The sequence below is a fragment of the Amblyraja radiata genome, chromosome 21 (genome assembly GCF_010909765.2).
Source record: "Amblyraja radiata isolate CabotCenter1 chromosome 21, sAmbRad1.1.pri, whole genome shotgun sequence".
Taxonomy (NCBI): domain Eukaryota; kingdom Metazoa; phylum Chordata; class Chondrichthyes; order Rajiformes; family Rajidae; genus Amblyraja; species Amblyraja radiata.
In genome coordinates, this window is record NC_045976.1 from 41,610,559 (window position 1) to 41,629,064 (window position 18,506).

The 18,506-nt window shown below is 48.6% G+C and overlaps 1 protein-coding gene across 1 annotated transcript in view; it reads left to right on the forward strand.

Annotated features, from left to right (window-relative positions):
- Positions 1–18,506, forward strand: part of prkcq (protein kinase C theta) — a 72,915-nt gene that overhangs the window by 42,985 nt on the left and 11,424 nt on the right. The window contains exons 4-12 of the mRNA XM_033040159.1: positions 195–255; positions 2,495–2,657; positions 3,185–3,216; positions 3,304–3,389; positions 6,125–6,254; positions 7,958–8,067; positions 9,075–9,180; positions 11,773–11,930; positions 13,979–14,152. Of these exons, the coding sequence (XP_032896050.1) occupies positions 195–255; positions 2,495–2,657; positions 3,185–3,216; positions 3,304–3,389; positions 6,125–6,254; positions 7,958–8,067; positions 9,075–9,180; positions 11,773–11,930; positions 13,979–14,152 (1,020 nt within the window). The remainder of the gene's footprint in view (positions 1–194; positions 256–2,494; positions 2,658–3,184; positions 3,217–3,303; positions 3,390–6,124; positions 6,255–7,957; positions 8,068–9,074; positions 9,181–11,772; positions 11,931–13,978; positions 14,153–18,506) is intronic.

Genomic DNA, 18,506 nt, shown 5'->3' on the forward strand with positions numbered 1-18,506 from the left:
GGCTCGAAGGGCTGAATGGCCTACTCCTGCACCTATTTTCTATGTTTCTATGTCTATGTTTCTATCCTCCCCTTGTGGCTCATGCCGTCTAATCGAGGCAGAATTCTGGTAACGGTCAAACACTCATCATATTTTAATCGTCTTTTGCTTCTTGCGATGAATCTTTTGTGTCTTCTTCTTTCTTAACAAAACAGTTGGACCTAAAACCCCGCGGTCGGATGCTGATGAGTGCGAATTACTATCTCGAACAAAATGGTGAGTGTTTGTACCTGTCATTCCGTGACACTGCTTAAAGCCCACAGATACTCTGAGCATCACATGAGTCCACTTTCATTCAGTTTATTGTCACGTGTACTGAGGTACAGTGAAAGGCTTTTGTTACGTGAACTAGAGGTCACAGTCTCAGAATTAAAGGATGTTCCTTTAGGGAACCCAATGAGGGGGGAATATCTTTCGTCAGAGGGTGGTGGATCTTTGGGAAGGCAGTGGAAGCCGAGTGCGTCTTTGGAGCGCGGGAGGAAACCGGAGATGGCGGAGAAAACCAGCCAATAATCAATCAATATTAAACCAATACCAAGCCAATGATCAATCAATATTTTGTTTAAGAAGGAACTGCAGATGCTGGAAAACCGAAGGTGCACAAAAATGCTGGAGAAACTCAGCGGGTGAGGCAGCATCTATGGAGCGAAGGAAATAGGTGACGTTTTGGGTCGAGACCCGGAAAACATCTATGGAGCGAAGGAATAGGTGACGTTTCGGGTCGAGACCCTTCCGGGTCTCGACACGAAACGTCACCTATTCCTTCACTCCATAGATGCCGCCTCACCCGCTGAGTTTCTCCAGCATTTTTGTCTACCTTCGAAGGAACAGAGCTGGCAGGTTTAGTTTGGATCATCGAAGGTGCACAAATCTATGAAGGTGCACAAACCGAGGTACAGTGAAAAGCACCCGTAGTCGGGATGGAACCCGGGTCTCTGGCGCCGCGAGGCAGCGACTCTCCCGCTGCGCCGCCGTGACGTTCTTGTCTCGGTAACAAGTCACGTAATTCTCAGTGTGTGATTCATTTTAAGTGCACGCCAGAACATTCCTTAGGTTCTCAACACTTTAAGTCATTTAAACCATCGGTTGCTATGGCAACACACAGTGCAATCCATGCGCACTCCACTGACTGCAGGCAGCGTGTCTGAAACTCCTGGCCGAATGAATGGGAAACTATTAACCTGCAAAAGAAAGAAAATTGCCATTTAGATGAGATGTAAATTAATTTTAACACATATCTTGATAAAATTACAATGGCAGACTGACCATTGAAGTGAGATCCAAGGGGACGTGGTATTGATTTATTATTGGCTGGTATTGGCTTAATATTGGTTGATTAGTGGTTTATCTGGGTTTAATATTCTTCCCCCGCACAATTAAAGCATGGAATAGTCTTCACCCTACCATAGTTACTCAACCATACACAACTACATTTAAGGTAGCTCTTCTCCAAGAATCCTTTATTGCTTAAATCTACCCTCCACCACCTCCAGTTTAAATTCAATTTGGAATATTTTGGAGGTCCAAGAACCAAGAATATTGGTTGATTATTGGCTTGTTATTGGTTAAATATTGATTGATTATTGGGTTGGTATTGGTTAAAGATTGATTGATTATTGGGTTGGTATTATATATTATATTGATTGATTATTGGGTTGGTATTAGTTAAATATTGATTGATTATTGGGTTGGTATTGGTTAAATATTGATTGATTATTGAGTTGGTATTGGTTAAATATTGATTGATTATTGGGTTGGTATTGGTTAAATATTGATTGATTATTGGCTTGGTATTAGTTAAATATTGATTGATTATTGGGTTGGTATTAGTTAAATATTGATTGATTATTGGGTTGGTATTGGTTAAATATTGATTGATTATTGGGTTGGTATTAGTTAAATATTGATTGATTATTGGGTTGGTATTGGTTAAATATTGATTGATTATTGGCTTGGTATTGGTTAAATAGTGATTGAAATCGGGACGAAACGTTGCCTATTTCCTTCGCTCCATAGATGCTGCTGCACCCGCTGAGTTTCTCCAGCATTTTTGTGTACCTTCGATTTTCCAGCATCTGCAGTTCCTTCTTAAACAAAATATTGATTGATTATTGGCTTGGTATTGGTTTAATATTGATTGATTATTGGGTTGATGTTGGTTTAATTATTGGCAGGTGTTGTGAGAAACAATGAGAAACTTTGCTCTCCAGTCGAATCATTCTGTTAGATATCATAGGTTCTGTTTTGTTTTTTACTGTACTGTATATATTTTAATATATGAATAAATATTTTTGATTATAAATTTAAAAAAAAAATTATATATTTTTTTTTAAAGTGCTGTTTTATGACACTGTTGGAATGTGTAGCAGGGGGTGGTCTCTCCTAGAAGGGAGGGGGAGAGAGTGCGCGGGGTTGTATTCAATGCCTAACCTCCTGTTCTCCCCCCGCCCAGCAGGAGAGAAGGAAAGTGCGGAGGGCGAGGCGGAGGGTCTGTTTGCCCGCCACCAGCGGCGAGGAGCCATCAAACAGGCCAAGGTTCACACCGTCAAGTGCCATGAGTTCATCGCCACCTTCTTCCCACAGCCCACCTTCTGCTCCGTCTGCCACGAGTTTGTCTGGTACGTGGACCCCAACTCGCCTTGTTCCCCAAACACGGGGGGTGCTTCCACAGTGTAAGGCCTGGGTAGAGTGACAATAGACAATAGGTGCAGGAGTAGGCCATTCGGCCCTTCGAGCCAGCACCGCCATTCAATGTGATCATCCCCAATCACTACTCTGTTCCTGCCTTCTCCCCATATCCCCTGACTCCACTATCTTTAAGAGCCCTATCTAGCTCTCTCTTGAAAACATCCAGAGAACCTGCCTCCACTGCCCTCTGAGGCAGAGAATTCCACAGACTAACAACTCTGTGTGAAAAAGTGTTTCCTCGAGTCCGTTCTAAATGGCTTACTCCTTATTCTTAAACTGTGGCCCCTGGTTCTGGACTCGTGATCATGGCTGATCATCCCCAATCAGTACCCCGTTCCTGCCTTCTCCCCATATCCCCTGACTCCGCTATCTTTAAGAGCCCTATCTAGCTCCACAAATGATGGGTCAATTGGCCGAATCTACTCCTATAACTCATGAATTTCTGTTGTAATTGCAGGGGGTTGAATAAACAAGGATACCAGTGCAGACGTAAGTAGTTGCCCGCTCTATAGATGTTTCCAGAGAAAGATTTGAATGATGCTTTGAGTGTGATTAATATCTCCGCTTACTCCACAGAGTGCAACGCTGCCATTCATAAGAAGTGTATCGACAAGATTATCGCAAAGTGCACTGGGTCTGCCGTGAACAGCAGGGAGACTATTGTACGTATGTGATCTCAGTCCCAAAGCCACTGGTATAGATGGGCAAAGTTTAAAGGAGATGTGCGGGGTACAGAGGGAGGTGGGCGCCTGGAACGCGCTGCCAGGGGGCGGCGGCAGATACGATAGCGGCGTTTCTTGCTTTCTTGGTCCTCCGAAATATTCCAAATGGAATTTAAACTGGAGGTGGTGGAGGGAAGACTTAAGCCAGAAAGGGTTTTTGGGAAGAAAGAGCTACTTTAAATTTAGTTGCGTCTGGTTGGGTTACTATGGTAGGGTGAAGATTATTCCGTGCTTTAATTGTGCGGGGGAAGAACGAATTGCTGTACACATCTGTGTCTTGGTAGCTGGAATCTCAAATTGGATCGAATGCCCTCGTCTGCTCCTAATTGGTTTGGGTTTGGTGTAGGTTTTGTAGTCTATGTCAAGCTGACCATTTTTACATTTTGTAAAAACAGGTCAAACGGTGAACTTCACGTCTGTCTTGGAGAGGGCTCCACCCCGACCAGTGAATTCAGAAGTTTGGTAACGCTCGCTTCTCTCTCATAGGTGTTAGTAACAAATCACCTATGAGAGACGCACGTTTAAGACGCATTTGACTGCCCCCATCTACGCTAGTCCCTTGTGTTGGCCTTTGGCCCATGTCTCCATTTTGTTTGGTTTAGTTCAGAGATACGGCGCGGAAACAGGCCCTTCGGCCCACCGAGTCCGCGCCGACCAGCGATCCCCCCCGCACACTAACACTACCCTGCACACGCACCAGGGACAATTTACATTGATACCAAAGCCAATTAGCCTACAAACCTGTACGTCTTTGGAGTGTGGGAGGAAACCGGAGCGCCCGGAGAAAACCCACGCAGGCCACGGGGAGAACGTGCAAACTCCGTACAGACAGCGCCCGTAGTCAGGATGGAACCCGGGTCTCTGGCGCTGTGAGGCAGCAGCTCTACCCGCTGCACCACCGTGCCGCTAAACACACTCTGGATACACGGGAAGAGAATTACTTCTATAAAGCAGCAGAGGACCAGAGCTGTTTAAGAAGGAACTGCAGATGCTGGAAAAAACGAAGGTAGACAAAAATGCTGGAGAAACTCAGCGGGTGCGGCAGCATCTATGGAGCGAAGGAATTGTTGACGTTTCGGGTTGAGACCCGGAAAGCATCTATGGAGCGAAGGAATAGGTGACGTTTCGGGTCGAGACCCTTCCGGGTCTCGACCCGAAACGTCACCTATTCCATCGCTCCATAGATGCTGCCTCACCCGCTGAGTTCCTCCAGCATTTTTGTCTACCTTCGAAAGAACAGAGCGTGTAGCTTTAGTTTAGATGATTGTCACGTGTACCGAGGTACAGTGAAAAGCTTTTGTTGCGTGCTAACCAGTCAGCGGAAAGACTATACATGATTACCATCGAGCCGTCCACAGTGTACAGATACAGGATAAAGGGAATAATGTTTAGTGCAAGGTAAAGCCCGATCAAGGATAGTCCGAGGGTCACCAATGAGGTAGATGTTAGGATTAGAAGGATGAGGGGCGCCCTCATTGAAACTTACCGAATAGTGAAAGGCCCGGATAGAGTGGATGTGGAGAGAATGTTTCCGCTAGTGGAAGAGTCTTGGACGAGAGGCCACAGCCTCAGAATACAAGGACGTTCCTTTAGGAAGGAAATGGGGAGGAATTTCTTCACCCAGAGGGTGGTGAATCTGTGGGACTTATTGGTACAGAAGTCAATGGGAATATTTAAGGCGGAGATTGACAGATTCTTGATTAGTACGGGTGTCAGGGGTTATGGGGAGAAGGCAGGAGAATGGGGTTGAGAGGGAGAGATAGACAAGTAAGTAAGTAAGTTTATTGGCCAAGTATTCACATACAAGGAATTTGCCTTGGTGCTCCGCCCACAAGTAACAACATGACATACAGTGACAGTTACGAATGACTCCGAAAACACTAAACATTAATAATAATAAAACATTAATGATAAAGCACTATTGATCAAGCATGTGAACCAACAAAATACCAGATCAAAGGGAGGCTACAGATTTCTGGCTGTTGAGTAGAGCGACTACTCGTGGATAAAAAACTGTTTTTATGTCTGGCTGTGGCAGCTTTGACAGTCCGGAGTCGCCTTCCAGAGGGAAGTGATTCAAAGAGTTTGTGGCCAGGGTGAGAGGGGTCAGAGATGATCTTGCCCGCTCGCTTCCTGGCCCTTGCAGTGTATGGTTGGTCAATGGGGGGAATAGATCAGCCACGTTTGAATGGTGGAGTAGACTTGATGGGCAGAATGGCCTAATTATGTTCCTATTCACATACGAACGTTAGGACGTATCCGTGAATGAGAGCGTTACATGGAGTATTGGACTAAAAGCCCTAGTTGGGCCGAGCTGTACTGATAGTGCAGGACTTCACTGTCCAAAACCAGAATGGATCGATTGGGGGAGTCCAGAACGGGGGTCACACAGTTTAAGAATAAGGGGTCGGCCAGTTAGGACTGAGATGTGGAAAAACCTTTTCACCCAGAGAGTTGTGAATCTGTGGAATTCTCTGCCACAGAAGGCGGTGGAGGCCAATTCACTGGGCGTTGTCAATGTCGACACGGAATGCTGGAGTAACTCGTCTATGGAAAGAAGGAATGGGTGACGTTCTGGGTGCCTGACCCGCTGAGTTACTCCAGCATTTTGTGTCTCCCCTAAACAATCTCTCTCATGTTTTCACTGACCATCATTTTTCTCCGTTGCCTTCCAGTTTCACAAGGAGAGGTTTAAAATCGACATGCCGCACAGGTTTAAAATCTACAACTACAAGAGTCCAACCTTCTGTGAACACTGTGGCACTCTACTCTGGGGCCTGGCAAGGCAGGGGTTAAAATGTGAAGGTAAATGTGCAGGTTGTTCCGTGGATGCTGCCCGACCCGCTGAGTTACTCCAGCACTCTGTGAAACGTCACCTATCCAGGTTCTCCACAGATGCTGCCTGACCCGCTGAGTTATGGTGCAGCAGCATCTATGGAGCGAAGGAAATAGGCAACGTTTCGGGCCGAAACCCTCCTGGAAATAGGCAACGTTTCGGGCCGAAACCCGGAAGGGTTTCGACCCGAAACGTTGCCTATTTCCTTAGCTCCATAGATGCTGCTGCACCCGCTGAGTTACTCCAGCACTCTGTGAAACGTCACCTATCCAGGTTCTCCACAGATGCTGCCTGACCCGCTGAGTTACTCCAGCACTCTGTGAAACGTCACCTATCCATGTTCTCCACAGATGCTGCCTGGCCCGCTGAGTTACTCCAGCACACTGTGAAACGTCACCTATCCATGTTCTCCACAGATGCTGCCTGACCCGCTGAGTTATGGTGCAGCAGCATCTATGGAGCGAAGGAAATAGGCAACGTTTCAGGCCGAAACCCTTCTGGAAATAGGCAACGTTTCGGGCCTTAAAAATATCCACTGACATGTGGCCTCCACAGCCTTCTGTGGCAAAGAATTCCACAGGTTCACCACCCTCTGACTAAAGAAATTCCTCCTCATCTCCTTTCTTAAAGAACGTCCTTTAATTCTGAGGCTGTGACCTCTAGTCCTAGACTCTTCCACCGGTGGAAACATCCTCTCCGCATCCACTCTCAGGGCCGTTCGCTATTCTGTACGTTCCAATGAGGTCCCCCCTCATTCTTCTAAACTCCAGCGAGTACAGGCCCAGTGCCGACAAACGCTCATCATAGATTAACCCACTCATTCCTGGGGTCATTCTTGTAAACCTCCTCTGGACCCTCTCCAGAGTCGGCACATCCTTCCTCAGATATGGTGCCCAAAGTTGCTCACAATATTCTCAATGCGGCCTGACCAACACCTTATAGAGCCTCAGCATTACATCCCCACTCTTGTATACAAGCGAAAGAGTTAGGCCATTTGGCCCATCGAGTCCATTCCGCCATTCAATCACGGCTGATCTATCTCTCGCTCCTAACCCCATTCTCCTGCCTTCTCCCCATAACTCCTGACACCCGTACTAATCAATAATCTATCTACCTCTGCCTAATGGAATGGCGGTACTGACATATGATGAAAGAATGGGTCGACTGGGCTTGTATTCACTGGAATTTAGGATGAGAGGGCACCTTATAGAAACATATGAAATTCTTAAGCGATTGGACAGGCTAGATGCAGGAAAAATGTTCCCCATGTTGGCGGAGTCCAGAACCAGGGGTCACAGTTTAAGAATAAGGAGTAGACCATTTAGGACTGAGATGAGGAAAAACTTTTCACGCAGAGAGTTGTGAATCTGTGGAATTCTCTGCCACAGAAGGCAGTGGAGGCCAATTCATTGGATGTTTTCAAGAGTGAGTTAGACTTAGCTCTTAGGGCTAACGGACTCAAGGGATATGGGGAGAAAGCAGGAACGGGGTACTGATTCTGGATCATATTGAATGGCGGTGCTGGCTCGAAGGGCCAAATACTCCTGCACCTATTTCCTATGTTTCTGTTTAAAAATGTCCACTGACTTGGCCAATCGAGTAACGTCCTGGTGAGGTTTGGGGAATTGACTCCGTTGGTGACGCCTTTCTGTCTGTTTCTCTCTCGGGACAGAATGCGGGATGAACGTCCACCACAAGTGTCAGAACAAAGTGGCCAATCTGTGCGGCGTGAACCAGAAGATGATGGCGGAGGCCCTGGCCCAGATAGAGAGCGAACAGCAGGTGATTCCCGCCTTCCCCGCCCCATCGACCGAGCCAGCCATCCGTGCGGGAACAGCCCCGTCCACCGCCGCGAGAATCCGCAGTTGTGGACACAGCCCAGACCATCCCACAAACCAACCTCCCTTCCACTGACTCCATCTACACCTCACGCTGCCTCGGCAAGGCCAGCAGCATCATCAAGGACCAGTCTCACCCCCCGGTCACTCCCTCTTCTCCCCTCTCCCCTCGGGCAAGAGGCACAGAAGTGTGAAAACGAACGCACACCTCCAGATTCAGGGACAGTTTCTTCCCGGCTGTTATCAGGCAACTGAACCATCCTACCACAACCAGAGAGCGGTCCTGAACTACCATCTACCTCATTGGCGACCATCGGGCTATCCTTGATTGGAGTTTGCTGGTTTTATTTTGCACATTTCCTTATCATGTATCAAAAGTTTTTCACTGTACCTCGGTACACATGACAATAAACTACACTATGCATCACTACATCCTATGCCTCTCGTACACGAAGGGATTATCTCCGATCTTCCAACCTACCTCACTGTGGCCCTCACACTTTTTTCCCCCATAAATGATAGGAGGAGAATTAGGCGATTTGGCCCATCAAGCCTACTCTGCCATTGAATCATGGCTGATCTATCTTTCCCTCTCAACCCCATTCTCCTGCCTTCTCCCCATAACCCCTGACACCCTCACTAATCAACAATCTAGCAATCGCCACATTAAAAATACCCACTGACTTGGCCTCCAAAGCCGTCTGTGTCAATGAGTTCCACAGATTCACCACCCTCTGGCTGAAGAAATTCCTCCCCATCTCCTTCCTAAAGGAACGTCCTTTAATTCCTTTAACTGGCCCTAGACTCTCCCACTAGTGGAAACATCCTCTCCACATCCACTCTATCCAGGCCTTTCACTATTAGGAAAGTATTTTTCTATCCCAATCCCAAGCCTTGTTGCCCGTGGACGCCGAGTCTTTGACGCCCTGTTTCTGCGCCTCTTTGATGCAGGCACGTACACAACGTGACAACGAGCACATCAGTCGAGAGGGACCTTTGAAAGTCGGCATTTTCGAGAAACCATCGGAGGATCCGAAGCCGACAGCATCGGTGAAAGGTACGGTGGTGTTTAGTTTAGTTCAGAGATCCAGCGCGGAAACAGGCCCTTCGGCCCACCGGGTCCGCGCCGACCAGCGATCCCCGCACACTAACACGTTCCTACACACACTAGGGACAATTTTTTTTTTTCTTCTACATTTATACCAAGCCTGTCTATTGTCAAACCTGCACGTCTTTGGAGTGTGGGATGAAACCGAAGATCTCGGAGAAAACCCACGCAGGTCACGGGGAGACGATACAATCTCCGTACAGACAGCGCCTGTAGTCTGGATCGAAGCCGGGTCCCTGGTGCCATAGGGCAGCAATTCTACCACTGCGCCTCCGTGATATAGCTCTATAGGGCAATGTCACGGTATATCAGAAAGGGCTCTTAAAGATAGCAGAGTCCGGGGATATGGGGAGAAGGTAGGAACGGGATACTGATTGGGGATGATCAGCCATGATCACATTGAATGGCGGTCCTGGCTCGAAGGGCCGAATGGCCTACTCCTGCACCTATTGTCTATTGTCATACAAATAGATAACTTTACCACCAGTGGGAGAGTCATGAACATAATTGCAAGATGAGGGGACTTATTTAAAATGGAGATACAGAATTTCTTCTCTCAAAGGATAGTCAATCTCTGGAGTTCTCCATCCCTGAAGCATGTGGTGGGATATCACCAGACATTGCGGGCTGAAGGGACTGTCCCTGGTCTGTGCTGTTCGATGTTCCATCCAGTCCCATTTTGAAGAAATGGGGAGGCAGGGTGGTGCAGCGGGTAGAGCTGCTGCCTCACGGCGCCAGAGACCCGGGTTCAATCCTGACTACGGGTGCTGTCTGTACGGAGTTTGCACGTTCTCCCCATTGCATGGATAGGACAGGTTTGGAGGGATATGGACCAGGCACTCAGGCAGGTGGGACTAGTGTAGCTGGGACGTGTTGGCTGGTGTGGGCAAGTTGGGCCGAAAGGCCTATTTCCACACTGTATCGTTCTATGACCGTGTGGGTTTTCTCTGGGTGCTCCAGTTTCCTCCCACACTCAAAAGATGTACAGGATCGTAGGTTAATTGGCTTCTGTATAATTGTAAATTCTCCCTAGTGTGTGTAGGATAGTGCCAATGTATCGCTGGTCGGCACGGACTCAGTGGGCCGAAGGGCCTGTTTTCACGCTAGAGTCTTCTAAACTCCAAAGTCTGAAGTGTCAGTTGTTTGGCAGACCTATGATCGCTCGGCTTAATATCAGTCACTTCCCGGCAGGTCGGTGTTACAAAGGGCCTGTCCCACCTGCGGTGACCTAATCTGCGAGTTCTGGCGTGTTTGCCCTCGACTCGTACTCGCAGCACGGTCGACACGAGGTCGTAGGAGGTCTTCGTAACTCTCCTTCATGCTCGAGAGTGGTCCCCGCGTACTCGAGGCCTCAGCTAGGTCGCGGCGTTTTTTTCAATATGTTGAAAAACGCCCGCGAGTAAAAAAAGGTCGCCATGGAAAAAGTAAATACTTTTTTTTCTCGTAGGTTTAGTCGTACTAGGTCGGCATGTTAGTCGTAGATAATCGAGGGTAGTCGTACATAGTCTTCATCATAGTCGAAGGGAGGTCGAAGGAGATCGACAGAGGTCGTCTTCACTCTCCACTATTCGGTGTCCAATTTCCCCGAAGTTAGTCGTAGCTAGTCGAAGCTGGTCTTCAACATAGTCGAAGGAGGTCTTCAACATCATTTTTTCAAACTCTTCTAAACTCGCCAATTAGGTCGCCCAGGTGGGACAGCCCCTTAAGTTTGGCAGCATTGTCATGAAGGGCTGGGCCACATTGTGTGCTGGTATCTGAAGATAGGGAGGGAGGGGACAATCGGCAACAGTCCCGTCAATTTGCTTCGTGCAACGAAGGGGATATATTGTCTGGGAAGGAACTGCAGATGCTGGTTTACACTGAAGATTGGCACAAAAATGCTGGAGTAACTCAGCGGGACGGGCGGCCCGGCCTCTCTGGAGAGCAGGAATGGGCGACGTTTTGGGGCAGAGTCTGAAGAAGGGCCTCGACCCGAAACGTCACCCGTTCCTTCTATCCAGAGACGCTGCCTGTCCCGCTGAGTTACTCCAGCATTTTGTGTCTACCTTCGAGGGGAACACATTCACAGGTTGTGTTCGTGTCCTCTACCTCCCCCAAGTGGCCAGTTCCAGAAGAGCAATGACTTTTACAAAAGTAGCAATTACTTTTACAAGGAACTGCAGATGCTGGAATCTTGCATAGAACACAAAGTGCTGGAGGAACCCAGCAGATCGGGCAGCATCTCTGGAGGACATGGACAGCTGATGTTTTGGGTGGAGACCCTTCTTCAGACTGATTGTAGTGGGGGGGGGGGTGGGGGAAGCCGGAAGAGAGAGAGAGGTGGGTTTTCTCCGGGCGCTCCGGTTTCCTCCCACACTCCAAAGACGTGCAGGTTTGTAGGTTAATCGGCTCGGTGTAAATGTAAATTGTCCCTGGTGCGTGTAGGGCAGTGTTAGCGTGCGGGGGCCGCTGGGCAGAGCGGGCTCGGTGGGCCGAAGGGTCTGTTTTCAGCGCTCTTATCTCCAAACTGAACTAAACTAGAAAAAACATTATTTTCTCCAGAGGTGCAAGGAATCAGCTGGGAAACTCCTTCGGAAGAGGAGAAGAGCAGCCCTCCGGACTCGCCCATCTACGAGGAGGTTCCCAGCATCGATCAACGCAAGTTCACCGTGGATGACTTCACCCTGCACAAGATGTTGGGGAAAGGCAGCTTTGGGAAGGTAAGGAAATTAACGCACTTCATGCTGAGCGGTCCTGATCTCCCACCAACCTCATTGGAGACCCTCGGGCTATCTGTAATCGGACATTTACTGGACTTTATCTTGCACTAAAGGGTTGTTCCCTTCACCCTGTAGCTGTTTAATTTGGTTTAGAGCTGTTTATCGTCGGGTTTTACTGAGGTACTGTGAAAAGCTTTAGTTTAGTTTAGAGATACAGCGAAGAAACAGGCCCCTCGGCCCACCGAGTCCGTGCCGACCAGCGATCTCCCCCGCACACTGACACTATCCTACACACACACGTCTTTGGGTTGTGGGAGGAAACTGGTGATCAGCCACGGGGAGAACGTGCAAACTCCACACAGGCAGCACCCATAGTCAGGATTGAACCTGGGTCTCTAGTGCTGTAAGGCAGCAACTCTACCGCTGCGCCACCATGCCACCTATAATGCTGCTGCAAGTAAGAAATTATCTGTTTCATTGTCGTTACATACGACAATTAAACCTTCGTTGCTCTTCTATTCAACACTATCCTTACTCTTAACTTCAGACGGGGGGGGGGGGGGGGTGTGGGGGAGAACAATAGACAACATGTGCAGGAGTAGGCCATTCGGCCCTTCGAGCCAGCACCGCCATTCAATGTGATCATGGCTGATCATCCACAATCGTTCCTGCCTTCTCCCCATATCCCCTGACTCCGCTATCCCTAAAAGCTCTCTCTAGCTCTCTCTTGAAAGTATCCAGAGAACAGGCCTCCACCACCCTCTGAGGCAGAGAATTCCACAGACTCACAATGTTAAAAAAAATGTCCTCATCTCCGTTCTAAATGGCTTACCCCTTATTCTTAATCTGTGGCCCCCGGTTCTGGACTCGCCCAACATCGGGAACATGTTTCCTGCCTCTAGCCTGTCCAAACCCTTAATAATCTTATATGTTTTAATAAGATACCCTCTCATCCTTCTAAACTCCAGAGCGTACAAGCCCAGCCGCTCCATTCTATCAACATACGACAGTCCCGCCATCCCGGGAATTAACCTGGTGAACCTACGCTGCACTCCCTCAATAGCAAGAATGTCCTTCCTCGATGTTTGGAGACAAAGGAACAGCCGCGATGGGATACTTTGTCAGTGCCCTTTCTGTGGTGCCTCTTTGCATGCCTTGGGAATGTACAACAAAGAATATCACTGACTTGTCACCTGTGACAATGAAGTATCGTTCATTCATTCATTCATTCATTCATTCATTCATTCATTCATTCATTCATGGGAGTTTTGTTTAACCCAAGCTGATGATGTTCTTCATGTCTCCTGTGGCCGTTTGACAAAATGCTGGAGAATCTCAGCGGGTGTGGCAGCATCTATAGAGCGAAGGAATAGGTGATGTTTCTGATCAAGACCCTTCTTCGAAGGAACGGGTGACGTTTCGGGTACCTGAGGTACAGGATACTGAGTTGGATGATCAGCCATGATCATATTGAATGGCGGTGCAGGCTCGAAGGGCCGAATGGCCTACTCCTGCACCTATTTTCTATGTTTCTATGAGACCCTTCTTCGAAGGAATAGGTGACGTTTCGGGTCGAGACTCCACTTCGAAGGAATAGGTGACGTTTCGGGTCGAGACCCCTCTTTGAAGGAATAGGTGACGTTTCGGGTCGAGACCCCTCTTCGAAGGAATAGGTGACGTTTCGGGTCGAGACCCCTCTTCGAAGGAATAGGTGACGTTTCGGGTCGAGACCCCTCTTCGAAGGAATAGGTGACGTTTCGGGTCGAGACCCCACTTCGAAGGAATAGGTGACGTTTCGGGTCGAGACCCCACTTCGAAGGAATAGGTGACGTTTCGGGTCGAGACCCCTCTTCGAAGGAATAGGTGACGTTTCAGGTCGAGCCCCGAAGGGTCTCGACCCGAAACGTCGCCTATTCCTTCACTCCACAGATGCTGCTTTCACCCGCTGAGTTTCTCCAGCATTTTTTTGTTGTCTACCTTCGATTTTTCCAGCACCTGTAGTTCTTTCTTCAACACAAAACTCATGTCTCCTGTGGTCATTTGTCCAGGTCTTCCTCGCTGAGTTGAAGGGCAGGAATGAGTTCTTTGCCATCAAGGCTTTGAAGAAAGACGTGGTCCTGCTGGACGATGACGTGGAATGCACCATGGTGGAAAAGCGAGTTCTCTCTCTGGCGTGGGAGCACCCGTTTCTCACCCATCTCTACTGTACTTTCCAAAACAAGGTAGGAGCCCCCTCAAACAATCACCCTCCATCGCCCGACTGCATCTCGTATATATTTCAAGTTCGTGGGATAGGAGCAGAATAGGGCCATTCGGCCCGTCAAGTCTACCCAGGCCATTCAATCATGGCTGATCTATCTCTCCCTCTCAACCCCATTCGTCTGCCTTCTCCCCATAACAATAGACAATGGACAATAGGTGCAGGAGTAGGCCATTCGGCCCTTCGAGCCAGCACCGCCATTCAATGTGATCATGGCTGATCATCCCCAATCAGTACCCCGTTCCTGCCTTCTCCCCATATCCCCTGACTGCGCTATTTTTAAGAGCCCTATCTAGTTCTGTCTTGAAAGCATCCAACCCTCTGAGGCTGAGATGATAGGAGGAGAATTAGGCCATTTGGCCCAGCAAAGTCCAATCAAGGATAGTCTGAGAGTCTCCAATGAGGTAGATAGTAGGTACACAAAATTGCTGGGGAAACTCAGCGGGTGCAGCAGCATCTATGGAGCGAAGGAAATAGGCGACGTTTCGGGCCGAAACCCTTCTTCAGACTGAGTTCAGGACTGCTCTCTAGTTGTGGTAGGATGGTTCAGTTGCCTGATAACAGCTGGGAAAAAACTGTCCCTGAATCTGGAGGTGTGCGTTTTCACACTTCTGTACCTCTTGCCTGATGGGAGAGGGGAGAAGAGGGAGTGACCGAGGGTGAGACTGGTCCTTGATGATGCTGCTGGCCTTGTCGAGGCAGCGTGCGGTGTAGATGGAGTCGATGGAAGGGGAGGTTGATTTGCGTGATGGTCTGGGCATAATGAATTTGGTGTAGTTAGGACACCTTGCTGGTGTAGCAAGGACACTAAATGGCCTGTCCCACTTACGTGATTTTTTTCAGCGACTGCCGGCACCCGTCATAGTCGCAGCAGGTGGTCGAAAATCTTCAACATGTTGAAAATCCAGCGGCGACCAGAAAAAGGTACGACTCTCACAACCATACGGGCGACATGTCGCGGGGTGAAGCCTGTACGGTCGTGAGTAGTCGCCCACAGAGTCGTACCTTGTTTTGGTCGCCGCTGGATTTTCAACATGTTAAAGATTTTCGCCGACCTGCTGCGACTATGACTGGTGCCGGCAAAAGTCGCCGAAAAAATCACATAAGTGGGACAGGCCCGTTCGTGCCCTTGTGTTATTTGTCATTTGAAAGTGTCGCTGTAAGGAAAGGAGGTTTATTAAATTTACAAAATGACTTCCAATCGCTTTGACCTTTTGCTTATCATCCCTAAGTCACTGAGTGGGTGTGAATTACTCACGAGCGTGGCTGAGTTTAGCGTACACACACACACACGTGCGTGGCAACTGAACAGGGAGATGAGTCACCAACCGCGGGAATCCCCAATCTGATCGGCCCTTACAGCCACAGTCATTCTCTCCCCCAACCTTACCGACTGCATCCTGTGGCCCCTGGTATCAAACAGAGCGAAACAGGCCCTTCGAGTCCCAAGACAAAACCCCATGTACACTAGGGATGCTACCTGAACTGTCTGATCTTTGTTGCCTTCCACCACAGTGAAGAATGCTGTGGTGGGTGTTTGTGTTAGATCCGTGGTCCCTGCCTGCTTCAAAAAATCCATCATTGTACCGGTACCAAAAAAATGCCTCCCCAGCCTGTCTGAATGACTACCGTTCGGTGGCCATGAAATGCTTTGAGAGGCTGGTGAAGAAACACATCTGCGCCTTCCTCCCTCGGAACATGGACCCGTTGCAGTTCGCATACCGTCCGAACAGATCCACGGACGATGCGGTCTCCCAGGTCTTGCACACCGCTCTCTCCCATCTGGACAGCCAGAAGGGGGGCTACGTGAGGATGCTGTTCATAGACTACAGTTCAGCCTTCAACACGATAGTCCCCACCAGACTGGCCGGGAAGCTAATGGAATTGGGGCTCAACACCTCCCTGTGTGCCTGGGTCCTGGACTTTCTCACCGCCAGGCCCCAGGTAGTCAAGATGGGAGGGAATACATCGAAGTCCCTCACCCTGAGCACAGGATCGCCCCAGGGTAGCGTCCTCAGCCCCCTATTGTACCCCTTGTACCCACATGACTGTGTGGCTAGGTTCAGCTCCAACTCAATAATTAAGTTTGCTGATGACACTGTGGTGGTGGGCCTGATCTCAGACAACGATGAGAAGGCCTACCGGGAGGAGGTGGCTGATCTAGCACTCTGGTGCCAGGATAACAGCCTCCTCTTGAACATCAAAAAAACGAAGGAGCTGATCATGGACTTTAGGAGGGCACATCATCCGAGGACGTACACTCCATTGAGGATAAATGGGGATCCTGTGGATAGGGTGAACTGTTTTAAATATCTGGGAGTCCACATCTCCGAGGATATGACATGGGCAACACACGCCTCAGCACTCGTGAGTAAGGCAAGGCAGCGCCTTTACCACCTCAGGCAATTGAGGAAATTCAGAGTGTCTCCGAGGATCCTCCAGTGCTTCTACGCAGCGGCGGTGGAAAGCATCTTGTCCGGGAACATTACCATCTGGTTTGGGAATTGCTCTGCCAAGGACAAGAAGGCTCTGCAGAGAGTAGTGCGTTCGGCCGAACGCACTATGGGAACTTCACTTGCCCCCCTGCAGGAACTATACATCAGGAGGTGCAACTCCAGAGCCAACAATATCATGAGAGACCCCTTCCACCCCTGCAACGGGACTGTTCCAGCTGCTACGGTCAGGCAAACGCCTCCGTTGCCATACGGTGAGAACGGAGAGGTTGAGAAGGAGTTTCTTCCCAGAGGCCATTCGGACTGTAAACGCCTATCTCACCAGGGACTAACTCTACTGAACGTTTTTCCTTCCATTATTTATTATGTAAAAGAATATGTGCGTTATGATTGTGTTTATAGTTTGTTTGGTTGTTTGTCTTTTGCACAAAAGTCCGCGAGCATCGCCACTTTCATTTCACTGCACATCTCGTATGTGTATGTGACAAATAAACTTGACTTGACTTGACTTATTGTGTATTGTGTGTTCTTTTTAAGTGTATCGTTGCTGGTAAATTCATTTCACTGCACCTTTGGGTGCATGTGACGAATAAAATTGACTTTGACTTCAAGATTCAAGAGAGTTTATTGTCATGTGTCCCTGATAGGACAATGAAATTCTTGCTTTGCTTCAGCACAACAGAACATAGTAGGCATGAATACAGAACAGATCAGTGTGTCCATTTGACTTTGACTTTGAATGACTCCAGCACTTTATAGAACCCTACAGCACAGGAACAGGCCCTTCGGCCCAACTTGCCAACACTGGCCAACTACACTAGTCCCAACTGCCTACGTTTAGTCCATATCTTATCTTATCTTATCTTATCTTATCCCTCTCAACCAGTCCTATCCATGTATCCATCCAAATGTTTCTTAAACGTTGCAATACTAACTACCTCACCTACCTCCTCTGGCAGTTCCACACACCTACCACCCTCTGTGTGAAAAAGTTACCCCTCAGATTCCTATTAAATCTTTTCCCCTTCACCTTGAACCTGTGTCCTCTGGTCCTCCATTCCCCTACTCTGGGCAAGAGACTCTGTGCGTCTACCCGATCTATTCCTCTCATGATTTTGTACACCTTTATAAGATCGCCCCTCATCCTCCTGCTCTCCAAGGAATAGAGACCCAGCCTGCTCAACCTCTCCCTGCAGCTCACACCCTCAACTCCTGGCAACATCTTCGTAAATCTTCTCTGTACCCTTTCTAGTTTGACAACACCTTTCCTATAACATGGTGCCCAGAACTGAACACAATATTCTAAATGCGGGCTCACCAACGTCTTATACAACTGCAACATGACCTCCCAACCTCTATACTCAATACTCTGGCTGATAAAAGCCAATGTGCCCAAAGCCTTTTTGACCACCTTATCCTCCTGCGACTCGACCTTCAAGGAACCATGCACCTGTACTCCTAGATCCCTCTGCTCTACAACACTACCCAGAGGCCGACCAAATACTATGTAGGTCCTGCCCATGTTAGACTTCCCAAATTGCAACACCTCACACTTCTCTGTATTAAATTCCATCAACCATTCCTCCGCCCACCTGGCCAATCGATCCAGATCCTGCTGCAATCGTTCACAACCATCTTCACTATCTGCAAAACCACTCACATTTGTATCATCAGCAAACTTGCTAATCTTGCCCTGTATGTTCTCATCCAAACCATTGATGTAGATGGCAAACAGTAACAGGCCCAGCACCGAACCCTGAGGCACATCACTAGTCACAGGCCTCCAGTCTGAGAAGCAACCTTCCACCATCACCCTCTGCTTCCTTCCAATTTTCTATCCATTCAGCTATCTCTCCTTGGATC